This window comes from Salmo salar, chromosome ssa25 (assembly GCF_905237065.1).
Source record: "Salmo salar chromosome ssa25, Ssal_v3.1, whole genome shotgun sequence".
Lineage (NCBI taxonomy): Eukaryota > Metazoa > Chordata > Actinopteri > Salmoniformes > Salmonidae > Salmo > Salmo salar.
In genome coordinates, this window is record NC_059466.1 from 38,673,385 (window position 1) to 38,697,956 (window position 24,572).

Sequence of the window (24,572 nt, forward strand, 5' to 3'; positions counted from 1 at the left end):
ATACACTACAGTACACTACAGTACAGCACACTACACTACAGTACACTACAGTACTCTACAGTACACTACACTACAGTACTCTACAGTACAGTACACTGCACTACAGTACACTACACTACAGTACACTACACTAAACTAAACTACAGTGCAGTACACTACACTACACTACACTACAGTACACTACACTACAGTACACTAAACTACACTACAGTACACTACACAACAGTACAGCACACTACACTACACTACAGTACACTACACTACACTATAGTACAGTACACTACACTACACTACACTACACTACAGTACACTACACTACTGTACAGTACACTACACTACTGTACAGTACACTACACTACAGTACACTACACCACAGTACACTACACTACAGTACACTACACTACAGCACACTACACTACACTTCAGTACAGCACACTACACTACAGTACACTACAGTACACAATAGTACAGCACACTAAACAACAGTACACTACAGTACACTACAGTACAGCACAATACACTACAGTACACTACAGTACAGCACACTACACTACAGTACACTACAGTACTCTACAGTACACTACACTACAGTACTCTACAGTACAGTACAGCACACTACAGTACACTTCAGTACAGTACAATACAGTACACTTCACTACAGTACGCTACACTACAGTACACTACAGTACAGCACACTACACTACACTACAGTACACTACAGTACACTACAGTACAGCACACACTACACTACAGTACAGCACACTACAGTACACTACAGTACACTACAGTACACTACACTACGCTACAGTACAGCACACTACACTACAGTACACTACACTACAGTACACTACACCACAGTACACTAAACTACACTACAGTACACTACACTACAGTACAGCTCACGACACTACAGTACACTACACTACAGTACAGTACACTACACTACAGTACACTACACTACAGTAAACTACAGTACACTACACTACACTACAGTACAGCACACTACACTACAGTACACTACAGTACACTACACTACACTACAGTATAGCACACTACACTACAGTACAGCACACTACACTACACTACAGTACACTACACTACAGTACAGCACACTACACTACAGTACACTACAGTACACTACAGTGCAGTACACTAGTCTACACTACACTACACTACAGTACAGTACACTACACTACACTACACTACTGTACAGTACACTACAATACACTAGACTACAGTACACTACACTACACTACAGTACACTACTCTACACTACACTACAGTGCAGTACACTACTCTACACTACAGTACAGTACACTACACTACAGTACAGTACACTACAGTACACTACAATACAGTACACTACAATACAGTACACTACAGTACACTACACTACAGTACACTACAGTACGCTACAGTACGCTACAGTACAGTACACCACAGTATAGCACACTACATTACACTTCAGTACAGTACAATACAGTACACTTCACTACAGTACAGCACACTACACTACACTACAGTACACTACACTACAGCACACTAAACAACAGTACGCTACAGTACACTACAGTACAGCACACTACACTACAGTACACTACAGTACAGCACACTACACTACGTACACTACACTACAGTACACTACAGTACTCTACAGTACACTACACTACTCTACAGTACTCTACAGTACAGTACAGCACACTACAGTACACTTCAGTACAGTACACTTCACTACAGTACGCTACACTACAGTACACTACAGTACAGCACACTACACTACACTACAGTACACTACAGTACACTACACACTACAGTACAGCACACTACACTACAGTACACTACAGTACAGCACACTACACTACAGTACACTACACTACAGTACACTACACCACAGTACACTACACTACACTACAGTACACTACACTACAGTACAGCTCACGACACTACAGTACACTACACTACAGTACACTACACTACAGTACAGCACACTACACTACACTACAGTACACTACACTACAGTACACTACAGTACACTACACTACAGTACACTACAGTACAGCACACTACACTACAGTACACTACAGTATAGCACACTACACTACAGTACAGCACACTACACTACAGTACGCTACAGTACACTACACTACACTACAGTACAGCACACTACACTACAGTACACTACAGTACACTACACTACACTACAGTACACTACAGTGCAGTACACTAGTCTACACTACACTACAGTACACTACAGTACACTACACTACACTACTGTACAGTACAGTACACTACAATACACTACAGTACACTACACTACAGTACACTACAGTACACTACACTACACTACAGTACAGTACACTACTCTACACTACACTACAGTGCAGTACACTACTCTACACTACAGTACAGTACACTACACTACAATACAGTACACTACAGTACACTACACTACAGTACACTACACTACAGTACACTACAGTACGCTACAGTACGCTACAGTACAGTACACCACAGTATAGCACACTACATTACACTTCAGTACAGTACAATACAGTACACTTCACTACAGTACAGCACACTACACTACACTACACTACAGTACAGCACACTACACTACAGTACACTACAGTACAGCACACTAAACAACAGTACGCTACAGTACACTACAGTACAGCACACTACACTACAGTACAGCACACTACACTACAGTACACTACACTACAGTACACTACAGTACTCTACAGTACACTACAGTACACTTCAGTACAGTACAAAACAGTACACTTCACTACAGTACGCTACACTACAGTACACTACAGTACAGCACACTACACTACACTACACTACAGTACACTACAGTACAGCACACACTACACTACAGTACAGCACACTACACCACAGTACACTACACTACAGTACACTACACTACACTACAGTACAGCACACTACACTACACTTCAGTACAGCACACTACACTACAGTACACTACAGTACACAATAGTACAGCACACTAAACAACAGTACACTACAGTACACTACAGTACAGCACAATACACTACAGTACACTACAGTACAGCACACTAGACTACAGTACTCTACAGTACACTACACTACAGTACTCTACAGTACAGTACAGCACACTACAGTACACTTCAGTACAGTACAATACAGTACACTTCACTACAGTACGCTACACTACAGTACACTACAGTACAGCACACTACACTACACTACAGTACACTACAGTACACTACAGTACAGCACACACTACACTACAGTACAGCACACTACACTACAGTACACTACAGTACACTACAGTACACTACGCTACAGTAAAGCACACTACACTACAGTACACTACACCACAGTACACTAAACTACACTACAGTACACTACACTACAGTACAGCTCACGACACTACAGTACACTACACTACAGTACACTACAGTACACTACACTACACTACAGTACAGTACACTACACTACAGTACACTACACTACAGTAAACTACAGTACACTACACTACACTACAGTACAGCACACTACACTACAGTACACTACAGTACACTACACTACACTACAGTATAGCACACTACACTACAGTACAGCACACTACACTACAGTACGCTACAGTACACTACACTACAGTACAGCACACTACACTACAGTACACTACAGTACACTACAGTGCAGTACACTAGTCTACACTACACTACACTACAGTACAGTACACTACACTACTGTACAGTACAGTACACTACAATACACTACACTACATTACACTACACTACACTACAGTACAGCTACTCTACACTACACTACAGTGCAGTACACTACTCTACACTACAGTACACTACACTACAGTACACTACAATACAGTACACTACAATACAGTACACTACAGTACACTACACTACAGTACACTACAGTACGCTACAGTACGCTACAGTACAGTACACCACAGTATAGCACACTACATTACACTTCAGTACAGTACAATACAGTACACTTCACTACAGTACAGCACACCACACTACACTACACTACAGTACAGCACACTACACTACAGTACACTACACTACAGCACACTAAACAACAGTACGCTACAGTACACTACAGTACAGCACACTACACTACAGTACACTACAGTACAGCACACTACACTACAGTACACTACACTACAGTACACTACAGTACTCTACAGTACACTACACTACTCTACAGTACTCTACAGTACAGTACAGCACACTACAGTACACTTCAGTACAGTACACTTCACTACAGTACACTACAGTACAGCACACTACACTACACTACAGTACACTACAGTACACTACACACTACAGTACAGCACACTACACTACAGTACACTACGCTACAGTACAGCACACTACACTACAGTACACTACACTACAGTACACTACACCACAGTACACTACACTACACTACAGCACAGCTACACTACACTACAGTACACTACACTACAGTACACTACACTACAGTACAGCACACTACACTACACTACAGTACAGTACACTACAGTACACTACACTACAGTACACTACAGTACACTACACTACAGTACACTACAGTACAGCACACTACACTACAGTACACTACAGTACACTACAGTATAGCACACTACACTACAGTACAGCACACTACACTGCAGTACGCTACAGTACACTACACTACACTACAGTACAGCACACTACACTACAGTACACTACAGTACACTACAGTACACTACACTACAGTACACTACAGTGCAGTACACTAGTCTACACTACACTACAGTACACTACAGTACACTACACTACACTACTGTACAGTACAGTACACTACAATACACTACAGTACACTACACTACAGTACACTACACTACACTACAGTACACTACACTACAGTACAGTACACTACTCTACACTACACTACAGTGCAGTACACTACTCTACACTACAGTACAGTACACTACACTACAATACAGTACACTACACTACAGTACACTACACTACAGTACGCTACAGTACGCTACAGTACGCTACAGTACAGTACACCACAGTATAGCACACTACATTACACTTCAGTACAGTACAATACAGTACACTTCACTACAGTACAGCACACTACACTACACTACAGTACAGCACACTACACTACAGTACACTACAGTACAGCACACTAAACAACAGTACGCTACAGTACACTACAGTACAGCACACTACACTACAGTACAGCACACTACACTACAGTACACTACACTACAGTACACTACAGTACTCTACAGTACACTACAGTACACTTCAGTACAGTACAAAACAGTACACTTCACTACAGTACGCTACACTACAGTACACTACAGTACAGCACACTACACTACACTACACTACAGTACACTACAGTACAGCACACACTACACTACAGTACAGCACACTACACTACAGTACACTACACTACAGTACACTACACTACGCTACAGTACAGCACACTACACTACAGTACACTACACTACAGTACACTACACCACAGTACACTACAGTACAGCTCACGACACTACAGTACACTACACTACAGTACACTACAGTACACTACACTACACTACACTACAGCACACTACACTACAGTACACTACAGTACACTACACTACAGTACACTACACTACAGTAAACTACACTACAGTAAACTACAGTACACTACACTACACTACAGTACACTACAGTACAGCACACTACACTACAGTACACTACAGTACACTACACTACAGTATAGCACACTACACTACAGTACAGCACACTACACTACAGTACGCTACAGTACACTACACTACAGTACAGCACACTACAGTACACTACACTACACTACACTACACTACACTACAGCACACTACACTACACTACAGTACACTACAGTACACTACAGTGCAGTACACTAGTCTACACTACACTACAGTACACTACAGTACAGTACAGTACACTACAATACACTACACTACAGTACACTACACTACAATACACTACACTACAGTACACTACACTACACTACACTACAGTACACTACTCTACAGTACAGTACACTACACTACAGTACACTACAATACAGTACACTACACTACAGTACACTACAGTACACTACAGTACAGTACACTACACTACAGTACACTACAGTACGCTACAGTACGCTACAGTACAGTACACCACAGTATAGCACACTACATTACACTTCAGTACAGTACAATACAGTACACTTCACTACAGTACGCTACACTACAGTACAACTACAGTACACTACAGTACACTACACTACAGTACACTACAGTACAGTACACTACAGTACAATACAGTACACTGAACTACAGTACACTACACTACAGTACAATACAGTACACTGAAGTACAGTACAGTACACTACAGTACACTACACTGAACTACACTACAGTACACTACACTACAGCACAGTACACTACAGTACAGTACACTACACTACAATACACTACAGTACACTACAGTAATAGATCTACCTACTACGGGAATAGGTCTACCTACTACTGGAATAGATCTACCTACTACGGGAATAGGTCTACCTACTACTGGAATAGATCTACCTACTACGGGAATAGGTCTACCTACTACTGGAATAGATCTACCTACTACGGGAATAGGTCTACCTACTACTGGAATAGATCTACCTACTACTGGAACAGGTCTACCTACTATTGGAATAGATCTACCTACTACTGGAATAGATATACCTTATACTGGAATAGATCTACCTACTACGGGAATAGGTCTACCTACTACTGGAATAGATCTACCTACTACTGGAATAGGTCTACCTACTATTGGAATAGATCTACCTACTACTGGAATAGATCTACCTACTATTGGAATAGATCTGCCTACTACTGGAATAGATCTACCTACTACGGAATTACGTCTACCTACTACTAGAATAGATCTACCTACTACTGGAATAGATCTACCTACTACTGGAATAGGTCTACCTACTACTGGAATAGATCTACATCCTACTGGAATAGATCTACCTACTACTGGAATAGGTCTACCTACTATTGGAATAGATCTACCTACTACTGGAATAGATCTACCTACTATTGGAATAGATCTGCCTACTACTGGAATAGATCTACCTACTACGGGAATACGTCTACCTACTACTAGAATAGATCTACCTACTACTGGAATAGATCTACCTACTACGGGAATAGGTCTACCTACTACTGGAATAGATCTACATACTGTACATACCACTTCCCTTCCAAATGATCTTGTCTACACACAGCACATATTTAAATTGTATATTCTGACACATGCTCACTCTAATATACTGTATCTACCCTTGGATTGTTAATTGGACTCATTCTGTCATTTATAGATGTTCGATTATTTGTGTATTTGTATAGTATTTATGAGACATTCTACTGCATTGTTAGGAGCTAGTAACATAAACATTTAGCTGCAGCTGCTATAACACCTGCTAATCTTTGTACGTGACCAATAAACTTTGATTTGATCTTACTTTTCTACAGCGGAACGTTTCTGGGATTTGGACTGGTAGTTCAGCGTCATCTTGGTGTCCATGCCCGTGTAGATGGCTACAGCTGTGGGGACAACAACCAGGGGTTACCATCACTACATACACAGTACAGTGTGTTTGTGTGTGTGTGTGTGTGTGTGTGTGTGTGTGTGTGTGTGTGTGTGTGTGTGTGTGTGTGTGTGTGTGTGTGTGTTACCATAAATGTGTTCTGTGTTCTTCAGGGTGGCACCTCTGAGGAGAAGGTTCTCAGCTCCCAGGGGTCTGACAAAAGAGGAGGAACAAATGAAAGATGAAAAGTTAAAAAGAAAGAGCTGTATGACAAAGACATTTTAGGAACGCGAGATGGGAATGTTGGTCTTACCTGGCTATGGGATCTTCACTTTCCTTATAAATATTGATGCGCCCCACAAATCTGTATGAGGAAAAAAAAAAGTCATGCCATTTTCAACAAACGAACAGGTCACTCATAATGATTCTGTGTTAAACATGTGTCACTCACTTGTAGAGGTCAGGCTGTGGTTGTTCACATTCAATAGTCGCATGTAGAGAGTCCACCTCCTGCTCTGTCTTAAAGGCCGTGGTGTCTGGTACAGCATAGTAGGTCTGGTACAGAGCGAGAGAGCGAGAGAGAGCGAGCGAGATGAGTCACGAGAAGTCCTGTTTGATCAGAGAGCGTGCTGGGAGAGTGGTGCAGTGTGTGTGTGTGTGTGTGTGTGTGTGTGTGTGTGTGTGTGTGTGTTTACCTTGTGGCTGGACTCTCCATCCAGGCTGGTGGTGGTGACGTAGCAGGTTCCGTCATCGCGGCTGGACGAGAGCAGGATGAGGTCACAGGGGAACGTCTCGTCTTCCCTCGCCATGACAACGTCCCCCACCTGACAGGACAAGCACATCAACAATGACGATCACTTTAGACTATAGAAATACAGGCTGCGTCCCAAATCACACCCTATTCTCTTGTGCACTACTGCTGACCTTGGGGGCGGCAGGTAGCCTAGTAGTTAGAGCGTTGGGCCAGTAACCGAAAGGTTGCTGGATTGAATCCCCGAGCTGACAAGGTAAAAATCTGTCGTTCTGCCCCTGAACAAGACAGTTAACCCACTGTTCCCCAGTAGGCCGTCATTGTAAATAAGAATTTGTTCTTAACTGACTTGCCTAGTTAAATAAAGGTTAAATAAAAGAAATGACCTGGTCTAAATGTAGTGGACTACCCCATTCCTCATGCAGTGCACTACTGTTGACCAGAGCCCAACCTGGTGACTCTGATCGTCAAAATGTGTGCACTAGTTGGGGGGATGGGATGTCATTTAAATTAACTCACTATAAACCTCAATGTCGTTGTAAACAAACATTATTCACAAAAGGTATTTTGGATCTGGTGAGCCACCATACTGCTGCAGATCCAGAAAGAATCACTAATGAGTAGGAGCTCTTCTACAGGAAACACATACATCTTTTCCCATTCCTTTTTTCCTGGGGATTGAGTTGTTGCATAACAGTGGGATTAAATAGCCTATAAATCCCATCTCCACGGTGACCATACACACCACAGTAGGGGAAAGTGGGGGAAGTTGAGCCACCCTTGTTTCTAGGAAACCATACACAAAATGTATAATTTGACCAAATGTTTAGGAAGAGGTCATCCTTTCCTGGAGTCTGAAGGAAGAAACCACATGGAAAAAGTTGGTCCCAAAAATATTTTCACCAAGTCAAATTCATTGATTTAAGATTGTTCTATATATACATATATATACATATACATTTTTATACAAAAATACACATATATACATATATACACACATCTCTATCAGCTTCAATATGAGGACCTAAACCTAGCATGAACGTACATCCTTGTAGCTGTGTGGGCTAATATAGTCCAAATGCGTAATTGAAGGCATTATCACTGGGATATGAGGTAACAACAGGGCCTGGCCTATGTTAAACGTGTTTAAAAAAGTGTTTGTTAGGTTTTAAAAAATGCTTAAAATTATTAAAAGGCCCAAAACTTGTGTTGAATTGTGTTTGGGGAATAAAGATAGTCATGGTTTTAAAAATGCAGTGATAATATTTCATTCAGTACAGAAAGGCGGCTTAATTTACCCTGTTCCATGGCTCAACTTACCCCATACCCAGGTAAGTTGTGCCAAGAGATCCATCTCACTTTTTTTGGACAATGTGCTATGTTTTCAAAACTGCAATGTTAACATGAATTCAGATTTTTCCAGGGATACACAACATCCTGAAATATATGTAGATGTCTATGTTAGAAAGAATTCTATATTTCCCTTGACGGAGTGATGCTGAATGTAAAGAAATGGCTCAACTTACCCTACTCTCCCCTACAGTACATACGCTATATAGCTACAAGTGATCATGATGAATATTTTCATCATTACTCTTCCTGTTTGATCTGTGGGGGGCCATGGGTGAGGACCATCCGGAGAATGTTTGTGTGTGTGTGTGTGTGTGTGTGTGTGTGTGTGTGTGTGGATATAGAATGTTTTTCAACTTTCATTCAATCAATAACATTTATAAAGCCCTTTTTACATCTGCAGATGTCACAAAGTGCTTATACATATACCCAGCCTAAAACCCTGAACAGTAACAATGCAGATGTAGAAGCACGGTGGCTAGGAAAAAGGCAGGAACCTAGGGGTCCCCAGTCCTCTTCTGGCTGTACCGGGTGGAGATTATAAGAGTACATGGCCATTAAGGCCAAATCGTTCTTCAAGATGTTCAAATGTTCATAAATGACCAGCAGGGTCAAATAATAATCACAGTGGTTGTAGAGGGTGCAACAGGTCAGCACCTCAGGAGTAAATGTCAGTTGGCTTTTCATAGCCGCCGAGCATTCAGAGGTTCGAGACAGCAGGTCTGGGACAAGGTAGCACGACCAGTGAAAATGTCAGGGTTCCATAACCGCAGGCAGAATCTGTAGCACGACAAAGACACGTTTCAGTGGACGGCACGGCTATGGCAACACGTGCCAACACACTCAAATATAGCCATAGATATTACATGGACCTGCTGGACACTGCAGGGTGCTTCTCTAAATGGGACATAGTCCCTGGTTCCACTCTGTAATATCTGCTATGTGGTTATTATGACAGTGCAATCTGTTCCACAGTAACGCCCATAGAGATTCTATTAAATTCGAATTCCTAATTCTATGGTAGCGCCACTGTTTTGACCCTAGTCCTGTCTGACATCAGAGTAGATAACAGGACAATAGCGTCCGTTCATATCAGTCATATTGATATTTAATCTCTGTCTGGAAAGACAAATCCTTTCCCCTGTATGCAACCAGAGTAATCACAACAGGAATGTTTGAGATGGTATTGGAGGGGGAATGTTAATCTTCTCTCGGACGCTAGCTAGGGCATCCCATGGAGACCAGCTTAAAAGGTCTCAGGAATGGATTGAATGGTAATTAGTATAATGATTAAAGATGATAGCTGTGGCTATGATTTAAATGTTCATAAATATTATTATAAAAACTGGTTGTTTGGATCCTGGATGCTGATTGGACGAGCAGCGTTCCAAGCCGTTCTGTACTGGCCGTCACAGACAGCCCTATGCCTGCTAACAGTTCTGTACTGGCCGTCACAGACAGCCCTATGCCTGCTAACAGTTCTGTACTGGCCGTCACAGACAGCCCTATGCCTGCTAACAGTTCTGTACTGGCCGTCACAGACAGGCCTATGCCTGCTAACAGTTCTGTACTGGCCGTCACAGACAGGCCTATGCCTGCTAACAGTTCTGTACTGGCCGTCACAGACAGGCCTATGCCTGCTAACAGTTCTGTATTGGCCGTCACAGACAGGCCTATGTCTGCTAACAGTTCTGTATTGGCCGTCACAGACAGGCCTATGCCTGCTAACAGTTCTGTATTGGCCGTCACAGACAGGCCTATGCCTGCTAACAGTTCCAACTGACAATTATCACTGCGTCTCCATCAGAATATCATGTTCATGTTACTGTCCCAATCATCTCTTGTATTTATCGCGCATATCATTTCCCCTTGCCTAGCATTTAGTTTGGTACAGCAGGGGTTAATATAAGCCTAGCATTTAGTTTGGTACAGTGGAGATTAATATAAGCCTAGCATTTAGTTTGGTACAGCAGGGGTTAATATAAGCCTAGCATTTAGTTTGGTACAGCGGGGGTTAATATAAGCCTAGCATTTAGTTTGGTACAGCGGGGGTTAATATACGCCTAGCATTTAGTTTGGTACAGCAGGGGTTAATATAAGCCTAGCATTTAGTTTGGTACAACGTGGGTTAATATAAGCCTAGCATTTAGTTTGGTACAGCGTGGGTTAATATAAGCCTAGCATTTAGTTTGGTACAGCAGAGGTTAATATAAGCCTAGCATTTAGTTTGGTACAACGTGGGTTGATATAAGCCTAGCATTTAGTTTGGTACAGCGTGGGTTAATATAAGCCTAGCATTTAGTTTGGTACAACAGGGGTTAATATAAGTCTAGCATTTAGTTTGGTACAGCGGGGGTTAATATAAGCCTAGCATTTAGTTTGGTACAACGTGGGTTAATATAAGCCTAGCATTTAGTTTGGTACAACAGGGGTTAATATAAGTCTAGCATTTAGTTTGGTACAGCGGGGGTTAATATAAGCCTCACTGTCTGCCTGTCCGAACTCGGAAACAATATTTTACTAACAACCAGATTTTTGTCTGGACTATATCATCTGGTGGAAGAATGACATTTTATGAATTGGCTCAGTAAAATAACATTTTAATGAAAATATTGAATTTATTCATTGTTATTTTGATATGTTAACAGTTTTGTAAAAGCAATAAGGCATGTGAGGCAGTGTTCTGAGGCGAGGTAGCTATCACGTCGGGCAAAACAACACCATTTACCTGTGAGTGATACATGATACAGAGCTGCCTCTTGTGCTTTATTGCATAGAAGAGGGATGAGCTCATAAACTTATCATACAATGCATTCAGACCCCTTGACTTTTTCCACATTTTGTTACAGCCTTATTATGTTTACATTTTAGTCATTTAGCAGATGCTCTTACCCAGAGCGACTTACAGTAGTGAACGCATACATTTCATGCATTTTTGTACTGGCCCCCCGTGGGAATCAAACCCACAACCCTGGCAGTGCACACACCATGCTGGCATTGCAAACACCATGCTCTACCAACAGAGCCACAAGGAAGGCTTGATTATGAAAGAGATTCAATAATTTTTCCACTCATCAATCTACACTCAATGCCCCATAATGACAAAGCAAAAACAGGTTTTTAGAAATGTTTGCAAATTTATAAAAAAAAACTGAAATATAACATCTACATATGTATTCAGACCCTTTACTCAATACTTTGTTGAAGCACCTGTCAGCGATTACAGCCTCGAGTCTTCTTGGTTATGACGCTACAAGCTTGGCACACCTGTATTTGGGGAGTTTCTCCCATTCTTCTCTGCAGATCCTCTCAAGCTCTGTCCGGTTGGATGGGGAGCGTTGCTGAACAGCTATTGTCAGGTCTCTCCAGAGATGTTCAATCGGGTTCAAGTCTGGGCTCTGGCTGGGCCATTCAAGGACATTCAGAGACTTGTCCCGAAGCCACTCCTGCGTTGTCTTGGCTGTGTGCTTAGGGTCGTTGTTCTGTTGGAAGGTGAACCTTCGCCCCAGTCTGAGGTCCTGAGCAGGTTTTCATCAAGGATCTCTCTATACTTTGCTCCGTTCCTCTTTCCCTCGACCCGGACTAGTCTCCCAGTCACTGCTACTGAAAAACATGCCCACAGTATGATGCTGCCACCATGAAGGCCTGATTGGTGGAGTGCTGCAGAGATGGTTGTCCTTCTGGAAGGTTCTCTCATCACCACAAAGGAACTCTTGAGTTCTGTCAGAGTGACCATTGGGTTCTTGGTCACCACCCTGACCAAGGCCCTTCTCCCCAGATTACTCAGTTTGGCCAGGTGGCCAGCTCTAGGAAGAGTCTTGGTGGTTCAAAACTTCTTCCATTTAAGAATGATGGAGGCCATTTTGTTCTTGGGGACCTTCAATGCTGCAGAAATGTTTTGGTACCCTTCCCCAGATCTGTGCCTTGACACAATCCTGTCTCGGAGCTCTGCGGACAATTCCTTCGACCTCATGGTTTGGTTTTTGCTCTGACATGCACTGACAACTGTGGGACCTTACATAGACAGGTGTGTGCCTTTCCAAATCATTTCCAATTAATTTAATTTACCACAGGTGGACTCCAATCAAGTTGTAGAAACATCTCAAGGATGGTCAATGTAAACAGGATGCAGCTGAGCTCAATTTCAAGTCTCATAGCAAAGGGTCTGAATACTTATGTAAATAAGGAATGTTTTTTATTTTTTATACATTTGCAGAAATGTCTAAAAACCTGTTCTCATTTTGTCATTATTGGGTATTGTGTCATTATGGAGTATTGTGTGTAGATTGATGAAGAAAAAAAAGTATTTAAATCAATTTTAGAATAAGGCTGTAACTTAACAAAATGTGGAAAAAGTCAAGGGGTCTGAATACTTTCAGAATGCACTGTACTAGCTATACACTAGCTCACATACTAGTTAATATACTAGCTAAACTAGCTCACAAACAAGCTAATTTACTAGCTATAGAGCGTTGCCAGTTGCCGTATGAAGCTTCCCGGTGGCCACGTTGGAAGACCACTGCATAAATTATGGCTACCTCAAACTGCATGATAACAGTGCCTTAAACTAGTTTCTTCATCACTACGGTCAATTGTGCGGTATTTGGCTGCTCTAACAAGGCAGGAAAGACAAACTACGGGAAAAAATATTTTTACAGATGAACCGCAATTTTTCTATTTTACCAGGCAAGTCAGTTAAGAAAAAATATTTTTACAGATGAACCGCAATTTTTCTATTTTACCAGGCAAGTCAGTTAAGAAAAAATATTTTTTACAATGACAGCCTAGGAACAGTGGGTTAACTGCCTTGTTCAGGACAACAGATTTGTACCTTGTCAGCTCAGTGATTTGAACTTGAATTCATTGGGGTTACTAGTCCAACACTCTAACCACTAGGCTACACTGTCACCCGCAATCATGAAACACCAAGGAAATAAGACTCAAGAACTGTCAGAAAAGCAAAGGAATCTTTTTGCATGTCAAGACCTGAACCCAGACAGCTGTCAGTACAGGGTCTGCTCCCATCATTTCATCACAGGTAAGTCTGATCGATTTTGAGTTTAGCTTGTTATGCTCACCAGATGTTAACAACAAGACTAAGTTAGCCAATATTAGCTAGCTAGATAGCTTGTAGTCTAGCTGTTAGCATATGTTGGGTGAGTTTGAAGGTTTGGGGAAGCTATTTTTCACCATAAAAATGCACCTTTATAACAAAGGATTGCATGCCTCTGTAATCGCAATTGCAGGTGAATGTAAGCATTTTATTCCTAATGTGGTGAGCAGATTGGATAGTGATAATTTAGGCGATTAATAAGAACATTGTGGCATAGGCTAGATCAGAGATGTTTCGTTCCTTTGCATGGTAAAAATGTGGCCTTTTGTCACGACTTCCGCCGAAGTTGGTGCCTCTCCTTGTTCGGGCGGCGTTCGGCGGTCGACGTCACCGGTCTTCTAGCCGCTACCGATCTATGTTTCATTGTCCATTTGTTTTGTCTTTATTGTACACACCTGGTTTCCATTACATCATTAGTTATTCCTTATTTAACCCTCTGATTCCCACATGGTTTTGTGCGTGTTTGTTCTGTGTTCAGCTGTCGCTACTATTGTGAGCTGGTATGTTTTCCCTGCGTGGAATTTATTTTTGTCGTCGTAAAGTCCGTTATTACTCATCCTCTGTGTCCTGCGCCTGACTCCGTCCCACCTGCTGCACATCGACCCTTAACAGAAACACGCACCAGATATGGAGTCAGCAGGTGCACCCAGTCCTCCGTTACCTGTGGAGGAGCGCGTCCAGCAGCACTCGACTATGCTACAAAATCTTGGCACAGCCATGGATCGCGTGCTGCACTCCATGGAGCGATGGGAGAGAGGGGGTTTTCCCATACCTCCATCAACTTCACCCCAACCCATACCGCTGTCCACTCCTCCGTCACCTGGACGCAGTGGTATTCGGCTCTCGCTCCCGAGAGCATATGATGGGACGGCTGCTGGGTGCCAGGGGTTCCTGCTCCAGTTGGAGCTCTACCTGGCGACCGTCCACCCGGCTCCCTCGGGATACGAGACCGTGTTCGCCCTCATCTCCTGTTTGTCGGGGAGAGCACTTGAGTGGGCCAACGCCGTATGGGGGAGAGAAGGTCCACTATGAAGACTGCTTCCGGGCGGTCTTCAATCATCCACCTGATGGGAGAGCGGCGGGGGAGCGTTTGTTCCATCTTAGACAGGGGATGAGGAGCGCACAGGACTTTGCACTGGACTTCAGGACCCTGGCAGTCAACGCGGGATGGAATGAGGGGGCCTTGATCGACTCCACGTCAGGGGTGAAGATGGAAAGTGACCGTACTTCAGCTGTGCGTAATTGGCCGACTCCAACCACGGTAAAGGAGGTGCAGCGGTTCTTAGGGTTTGCCAACTACTTCTGGAGATTTATCTGGGGCTTTGGTCAGGTAGCAGCTCCCATTACCTCACTGCTTAAGGGGTGACCGGTGCGACTGCAGTGGTCGGCTGGGGCGGACAGGGCTTTTGGTCGCCTGAAGGCTCTGTTTACCCAGACTCCCGTGCTGGCTCATCCCGATCCCTCCTTGGCATTTATAGTGGAGGTGGACGCGTCCGAGGCTGGGATAGGTGCTGTGCTGTCTCAGCGCTCTGGTACGCCACCTAAACTCCGCCCCTGTGCTTTCTTTTCGAAGAAGCTTAGCTCGGCGGAGCGTAACTATGATGTGGGGGACCGGGAGCTAAGGCTCTGAAAGCGTGGAGGCATTGGCTTGAGGGGGCTAAACACCCTTTCCTCATCTGGACTGACCACCGCAATCTGGAGTACAGTCCGGGCGGCGAGGACACTGAAGCCTCACCAGGCAAGGTGGGCCATGTTTTTCACCCGTTTTGTTTTCACCCTATCCTACAGACCAGGTTCCCAGAACGCGAAGGCAGACGCACTGTCCCGGATGTATGACACAGAGGAGCGGCCCATGGATCCCACTCCCATACTTCCAGCTTCTTGCCTGGTGGCACTTGTGGTGTGGGAGCTGGACGTGGACATCGAGCGGGCTTTACGTAAAGAGCCCACTCCCACCCAGTGTCCAGCTGGGTGGCTGTACATTCCGTCTGCTGTCCGCGACCGTTTGCTCTATTGGGTCCACACATCCCCCTCCTCTGGTCACCCTGGCATCGGTAGGACGGTGCGCTGTCTTAGTGGGAAGTACTGGTGGCCCTAGACACCTACCCAGAGGGAAATTACAACCCCTACCCGTTCCACAACGACCGTGGTCACACCTATCGGTGGATTTCTTGACGGATCTTCCTCCGTCACAAGGAAACACCACGATCCTGGTCGTTGTGGATCGGTTTTCTAAGTCCTGCCGTCTCCTTCCTTTGCCCAGTCTCCCTACGGCTCTACAGACGGCAGAGGCCCTGTTCACCCACGTCTTCCGGCACTACGGGGTGCCTGAGGATATAGTTTCTGATCGGGGTCCCCAGTTCACGTCTAGGGTCTGGAGGGCGTTTATTGAACGTCTGGGGGTCTCGGTCAGCCTCACATCAGGTTTTCACCCTGAGAGTAACGGGCAGGTGGAGAGAGTTAACCAGGATGTAGGTAGGTTTCTGCGGTCCTATTGCCAGGACCGGCCGGGGGAGTGTGCGGCTTTCATCCCCTGGGCAGAGATGGCCCAGAACTCCCTCCGCCACTCCTCCATCTCCTTTTCAGTATGTGCTAGGTTATGAGGGGTTAATAACAAATCAATAAAAACAACCTTGTCTTGAATGCAATCATGTAATCTAGGCCTATGAAAAGGGGTCCTTGCTAAAAGGGATCCAGCTTTGGTCAAATGAATGTCAAAAGTTATATATTTTTTCATTTTAGCTAACACTTACCCTTTTCCTAACCTTAACCTAATGCTCCGAAATGTCAAATATGATGTTCATTTGAGAAAAAAACCAGATCCCTCCTAGCCATGAATAGGGGAGACGCAAATTGTACAATATGACGTCCATACAGCCTGGAGGACATTATTGTCCAAAAATACTCAAATGGTTATCATATGATAAACCAATGATAATTTGTTGAGAACTTTATTCATAAATGGAGGGAAAATGTATGGACATTACAGCCTAGAACAAAGGCCTCAATGGGATACTTAAAACAGCAGATTGTCCTATTAGTTGTTCCAGTCCAAGAATAGATGTCATCTTTATATGACACTAAAACACCTGAATGAAACACAACCAAGAGCCCTGATGGTATAGGTGACCTGAAGAAGTGATGTTCTAACATCAGGTGTGCTTTTCATTTGTTTATGTACTACTGTAGGTTCACCACCTGACTCTATCAAGACTAGAGGTCGACTGATTATGATTTTTCCACGCCGATACTGATTATAGGAGGACCAAAAAAAGCCGATACCGATTAAATTGGCCAATTTTTTTCCCGTTATTTAATTTGTAATAACGACAATTACAACAATACTGAATGAACAATGAATACTTTTATTTTAACTTAATATAATACATAAATAAAATCAATTTAGTCTCAAATAATTAATGAAACATGTTCAATTTGGTTTAAATAATGCAAAAACAGTGTTGGAGAAGAAAGTAAAAGTGCAATATGTGCCATGTATAAAAGCTAACGTTTAAGTTCCTTACTCAGAACATGAGAACATATGAAAGCTGGTGGTTCCTTTTAACATGAGTTGTCAATATTCCCAGTTAAGAAGTTTCAGGTTATAGTTATTATAGGAATTATGATGTGTTGACTATCTCTCTATACCATGTGTATTTCATATACAGTTGAAGTCGAAAGTTTACATACACTTAGGTTGGAGTCATTAAAACTTGTTTTTCAACCACTCCACAAATGTCTTGTTAACAAACTATAGTTTTGGCAAGTGGGTTAGGACATCTACTTTGCTTGGAAAATTCCAGAAAAGGATATCATGGCTTTAGAAGCTTCTGATAGGCTAATTGACAATTTGAGTCAACTGGAGGTGTACCTGTGGATGTATTTCAAGGCCTTCCTTCAAACTCATTGCCCCTTTACTTGATATCATGGGAACGTCAAAAGAAATCAGCCAAGACCTCAGAAAAAAAAATTGTAGAGCTCCAAAAATCTGGTTCATCCTTGGGAGCAATTTCGAAACGCCCCAAGGCACCACGTTCATCTGTACAAACAATAGTATGCAAGTATAAACACCATAGGACCACGCAGCCTTCATACCGCTCAGGAAGGAGATGCGTTCTGTCTCCTAGAGATGAATGTACTTCGGTGGGAAAAGTGCAAATCAATCCCAGAACAACAGCAAAGGCCCTTGTGAAGATGATGGAGGAAACGGGTACAAAAGTATCTATATCCACAGTAAAACGAGTCCTATATCGACATAACCTGAAAGGCCTCTCAGCAAGGAAGAAGACACTGCTCCAAATCCGCCATAAAAAAGCCAGACTACAGTTTGCAACTACACATGGGGAACAAAGATCGTAATATTTGGAGAAATGTCCTCTGTTCTGATTAAACAAAAATAGAACTGTTTAGCCATAATGACCATCGTTATGTTTGGAGGAAAAAGGGGGAGGCTTGCAAGCCGAAGAACACCATCCCAACCGTGAAGAATGGGGGGTGGCAACATCATGTTGTGACTGGTGCACTTCACAAAATAGATGGCATCATGAGGCAGGAAAATTATGTGGATATTTTGAAACAACATCTCAAGACATCAGTCAGGAAGTTAAAGCTTTGTCGCAAATGGGTCTTCCAAATGGACAATGACACCAAGCATACTTCCAAAGTTGTATCAAAATGCCTCAAGGACAACAAAGCCCTGACCTCAATCCTATAGAAAATGCATGGGCAGAACTGAAAAAGCGTGTGCGAGCAAGGAGGCCTACAAACCTCACTCAGTTACACCAGCTCTGTCAGGAGGAATGGGCCAAAATTTACTCAACTTATTGTGGGAAGCTTGTGGAAGGCTACCCTAAACATTTGACCCTAGTTAAACAATTTAAAGGCAATGCTACCTAATACTAATTGAGTGTATGTAAACTTCTGACCCACAGGGAATGTGATGAAAGAAATAAAATCTGAAATAAATCATTCTCTCTACTATTATTCTGACATTTCACAAGACAGGGAATTTTTACTAGGATTAAATGTCAGGAATTGTGAAAAACTGAGTTTAAATGTATTTGGCTAAGGTGTATGTAAACTTCCGACTTCAACTGTACCTTTGACTATTGGATGTTCTTATAGGCACTTTAGTATTGCGAGCCTAATCTCAGGAGTTGATAGGCTTGAAGTCATAAACAGCGCTGTGGGTCAAGTATTGCTAAGAGCTGCTGGCAAACACAGTAAAGTGCTGTTTGAATGAATGCTTACGAGCCTGCTGCTGCCTACCACCACTCAGTAAGTCTGCTCTATCAAATGTCAAATCATAGACTTAATTATAATATAACACACAGAAATACGAGCGTTTGGTCATTAATATGGTCAAATCCGGAAACTATCATTTCGAAAACAAAATGTTTATTCTTTCAGTGAAATACGGAACCGTTCCGTATTTTATCAAACGGGTGGCAACCCAAAGACTAAATATTGCTGTTACATTGTACAACCTTCAATGTTATGTCATAAATATGTAAAATTCTGGCAAATTAATTACGGTCTTTGTTAGGAAGAAATCTTCACAGTTCCTAACTTCCCTAGTTAATATTGCCTGCTAACATGAATTTCTTTTAACTAAATATGCAGGTTTAAAAATATATACTTCTGTGTATTGATTTTAAGAAAGGCATTGATGTTTATGGTTAGGTACACTTGTGCAACGCCTGTGCTTTTTTCACAAATGTGCTTTGTTAAATCATCACCTGTTTGGCGAAGTTGAAGTAGGCTGTGATTCGATGATAAATTAACAGGCACCACTTTTATTATATGCAACGCAGGACAAGCTAGATAAACTAGTAATATCACCAACCATGTGTAGTTAACTAGTGATTATGTGAAGATTGATTGTTTTTTATAAGTTTAATGCTAGCTAGCAACTTACCTTGGCTGCTTGCAGCCAAAAGGTCCTTTTGATGCTGCACTCGCGTAACAGGTGGTCAGCCTGCCACGCAGTCTCCTCGTGGATTGCAATGTAATCGTCCATAATCGGCGTCCAAAAACGCTGATTACCGATTGCTATGAAAACTTGAAATCGGCCATAATTAATCAGCCATGCCGATTAACCGGTCGATCGCTAATTAAGACACCCATGTCGACAGGATTCACACTTTGAAGATGAGTAATGCTTCAGCAGCATCAGTTTCTACTTCCACTACTTCATCCTTTTCCAGATATGAAAGGAGTCATCCGTCAGTTATATGAGATGGTTGTCATATGCTGTGGTTGGGTCAATCTGAATGACTCTGTTGTGCCAATTGAGTAGAGAGCATCTTCCCCTTGTCGTCATGACAAAAGTGCCCCCTTAAACCATTTAAATATATAAAATGACATTTGGAATGTGTAAAAGGCTATTGTTTATGATATTGTAAACATATTGTTCTTTAATAATAGGCAATATTGTTGTATGGGTGAAATGAAAAGTATTGTGTAATCTCTGCTTTGCCTTGCCCTATTGAATAAAAAGTATTTCTTATAGCCCAACTATTCTCTTTCTTTTATAATTTAAACACATTGAGCATATACAATGTCACTGTTGTGGTAGTCTGCTTAGGCAAACCATCTTCATTATCACAATGGCACCTCCAAGTGCTACTCAGACCTTCTGGGAGAAAAGTACCTGGCATTGAACTTGGTGGTAGTAGTTGTGTGTAATGTTTTAAGCTAAAATCCCATCATCTGCTGTCAGACATCTCACCACCTAGATTACAAGGGTTGGATTTGTGATAAACAATTTAATGTCAGCGCAAGGCATGTACAAAATCGAGTACAATGATTAGCCTCATATACATTGTCTACTGGTATCGTTTATTGATTGGAGAACATATAGCTGAACAATATGTAAACAATGTGTGCGTTAAGCTTTTCTCTGCTTCAGATGCACAATGTCAAGGGTTGCATTCCAAATGCCAATAAGGCTAATGCCATCATACTGTGGTTCCTAACTTCAGTCCTGGAGTACCCCCAACAGTACAGTTTTATTGTAGACCCAGACAAAGGTTCAACTTGTAAACTAATCATCAGGCCCTAAATAAGTTGAATCAGGTATGTTTGTAAGGGGCTACAACTAAAATGTGTACTGTTGCATTTTGCAATGTGTACTGTTGCACAAGCATTTCGCTACGCCACAAGCATTTCGCTACGCCACAAGCATTTCGCTACGCCACAAGCATTTCGCTACGCCACAAGCATTTCGCTACACCACAAGCATTTCGCTACACCACAAGCATTTCGCTACACCCGAAATAACATCTGCTAAACACGTGTATGTGACAAATAACATTTGATTTGATTTATTGGGGGTACTCAAGGACCAGAGTTGGGAGCCCCTGCTTTAGGCCTATGACCTCATTGGATTACATGCCATTATCAGCTGCAAAATGAGTTCACATGGATATCATGAAAAAAATTGTGACAATCAAATAATGCAACACAAACACAGACAAATTAGAAACAGATTCCCTTCCCCTCTATTGCAGGATTGTGATCTGTGATTCATCAACACTAGTTCATCTTATATTGTAGTTAAGGTAACAATGAAAACAAGTTTAAAACACTTAACTTCAAAGCATCAACAAATTCATTTCAACGTGTACAAGTAAGCCAACTCATATGTAAAGGTTAGACATTTTTGTAACATGTAGGATATTACTACTTAAACATAATTTCAGGTTTAAAAAAAAGTCAATACCGTTGGTGGCCAACCTCGCTCCACTGATCCCTGATCTACTGGGTGAGCAGACTTCTGCTCCAGGCCAGCAATAGCACACTTGATTATTAACTAATTAGGTTTGATACATTGAATCAGGTGTGTTAGTGCTGGGCTGGAACAGAACCCTGCACACCCAGCAGGGTCGGCCTGCTCCACTTGTAATACATTGTGTGACTTTTAAACTGTATCTTTGTTTATAAAATTTGCTAACATAGTTAGGCATAAATAATCCATGGTATACAAGGATTTACCCTTATTCTCTTGGGACATTCATCGGGACCTCTTCATCTGCTGACAGAAAACATCACAAAGAAACAGGCTGCATGATATTCAAATTAGACAGCACTGAATATTATGTTGCTATATCTCTCTGTCCTCATTTTATCTCACTAGGGACTGGAACTGGAGAATATTTCCACAATGTCCTCCCACAAAGGTGCCTGCCCTATCCAGAGTAGCCTACTCCCCCTCCTCTGACAGCTGAAAGTGCTAATGTTAGCTAATCCTTTCATCCTCTTCCATTGCTGTTAGCTAGCTACCTAGCTACAAATGCATTTGGAGTTACAATGATAAATACATCAAGATAACTTACTAGCTAAAATGAAGTTAGCTAGCTGGAGATATTTAATTCACTTGGTCAGCTATACAGTATGTAAAGTTATCTAGCTAGCTAACAAACATTACGTTAGCAGCTCATTTGAGTTAGCCTGCACACAAAGTTCCTATAGCAAGCTATCTACCTAATAACAGCTACATCGTTTTTGATCATTTTCAAAATATATTTACTTACTTGCAAAGGTTCTCCCACTACCTCCGTTTTCTGTGTCCTCATAAAAAAATTAGAATGAGCAATCTTCCAGAAGTTTCCGGTGGTAGCAAAACACAGCCAGCCATGTGGACGATTGGAGGACTTTCTCCAGACTGACTGGTCTTCTTCCAACATGGCGCCTGGTGCGGTTGCTAGGTGATTTGTGACGCAACTGCAAGCCCTCTATACTAGCTCATATACTAGCTCACATACTAGCTCACATACTAGCGATTTTATCTATCTGAATATGAAGGAACATAAATATATGGTTAGAATAGATAAACAACAGCCAATGCAGCCCAAAGGCAGTCATAATGATGTGTGGTAGACTGGAGAGTAGAAGGCCCATTACTAGGGCAGTCATAATGATGTGTGGTAGACTGGAGAGTAGAAGGCCCATTACTAGGGCAGTATAATGATGTGTGGTAGACTGGAGAGTAGAAGGCCCATTACTAGGGCAGTCATAATGATGTGTGGTAGACTGGAGAGTAGAAGGCCCATTACTAGGGCAGTCATAACGATGTGTGGTAGACTGGAGAGTAGAAGGCCCATTACTAGGGCAGTATAATGATGTGTGGTAGACTGGAGAGTAGAAGGCCCATTACTAGGGCAGTCATAATGATGTGTGGTAGACTGGAGAGTAGAAGGCCCATTACTAGGGCAGTCATAATGATGTGTGGTAGACTGGAGAGTAGAAGGCCCATTACTAGGGCAGTCATAATGATGTGTGGTAGACTGGAGAGTAGAAGGCCCATTACTAGGGCAGTCATAATGATGTGTGGTAGACTGGAGAGAAGAAGGCCCATTAATAGGGCAGTCATAATGATGTGGGGTAGACTGGAGAGTAGAAGGCCCATTACTAGGGCAGTATAATGATGTGTGGTAGACTGGAGAGTAGAAGGCCCATTACTAGGGCAGTCATAATGATGTGTGGTAGACTGGAGAGTAGAAGGCCCATTACTAGGGCAGTATAATGATGTGTGGTAGACTGGAGAGTAGAAGGCCCATTACTAGGGCAGTATAATGATGTGTGGTAGACTGGAGAGTAGAAGGCCCATTACTAGGGCAGTCATAATGATGTGTGGTAGACTGGAGAGTAGAAGGCCCATTACTAGGGCAGTCATAATGATGTGTGGTAGACTGGAGAGTAGAAGGCCCATTACTAGGGCAGTCATAATGATGTGTGGTAGACTGGAGAGTAGAA

At 42.4% G+C, this 24,572-nt stretch overlaps 1 protein-coding gene across 5 annotated transcripts in view; it reads right to left on the reverse strand.

Annotated features, from left to right (window-relative positions):
• Positions 1 to 24,572, reverse strand: part of LOC106595097 (phospholipid-transporting ATPase IH) — a 116,337-nt gene that overhangs the window by 41,235 nt on the left and 50,530 nt on the right. For all 5 annotated transcript variants that reach the window (XM_045707509.1, XM_045707510.1, XM_045707511.1 and 2 more), the window contains exons 6-10: positions 8,298 to 8,426; positions 8,054 to 8,157; positions 7,916 to 7,966; positions 7,751 to 7,815; positions 7,537 to 7,618 (exon numbers count right to left, since the gene is read on the reverse strand). In XM_045707509.1, the coding sequence (XP_045563465.1) occupies positions 7,537 to 7,618; positions 7,751 to 7,815; positions 7,916 to 7,966; positions 8,054 to 8,157; positions 8,298 to 8,426 (431 nt within the window). The remainder of the gene's footprint in view (positions 1 to 7,536; positions 7,619 to 7,750; positions 7,816 to 7,915; positions 7,967 to 8,053; positions 8,158 to 8,297; positions 8,427 to 24,572) is intronic.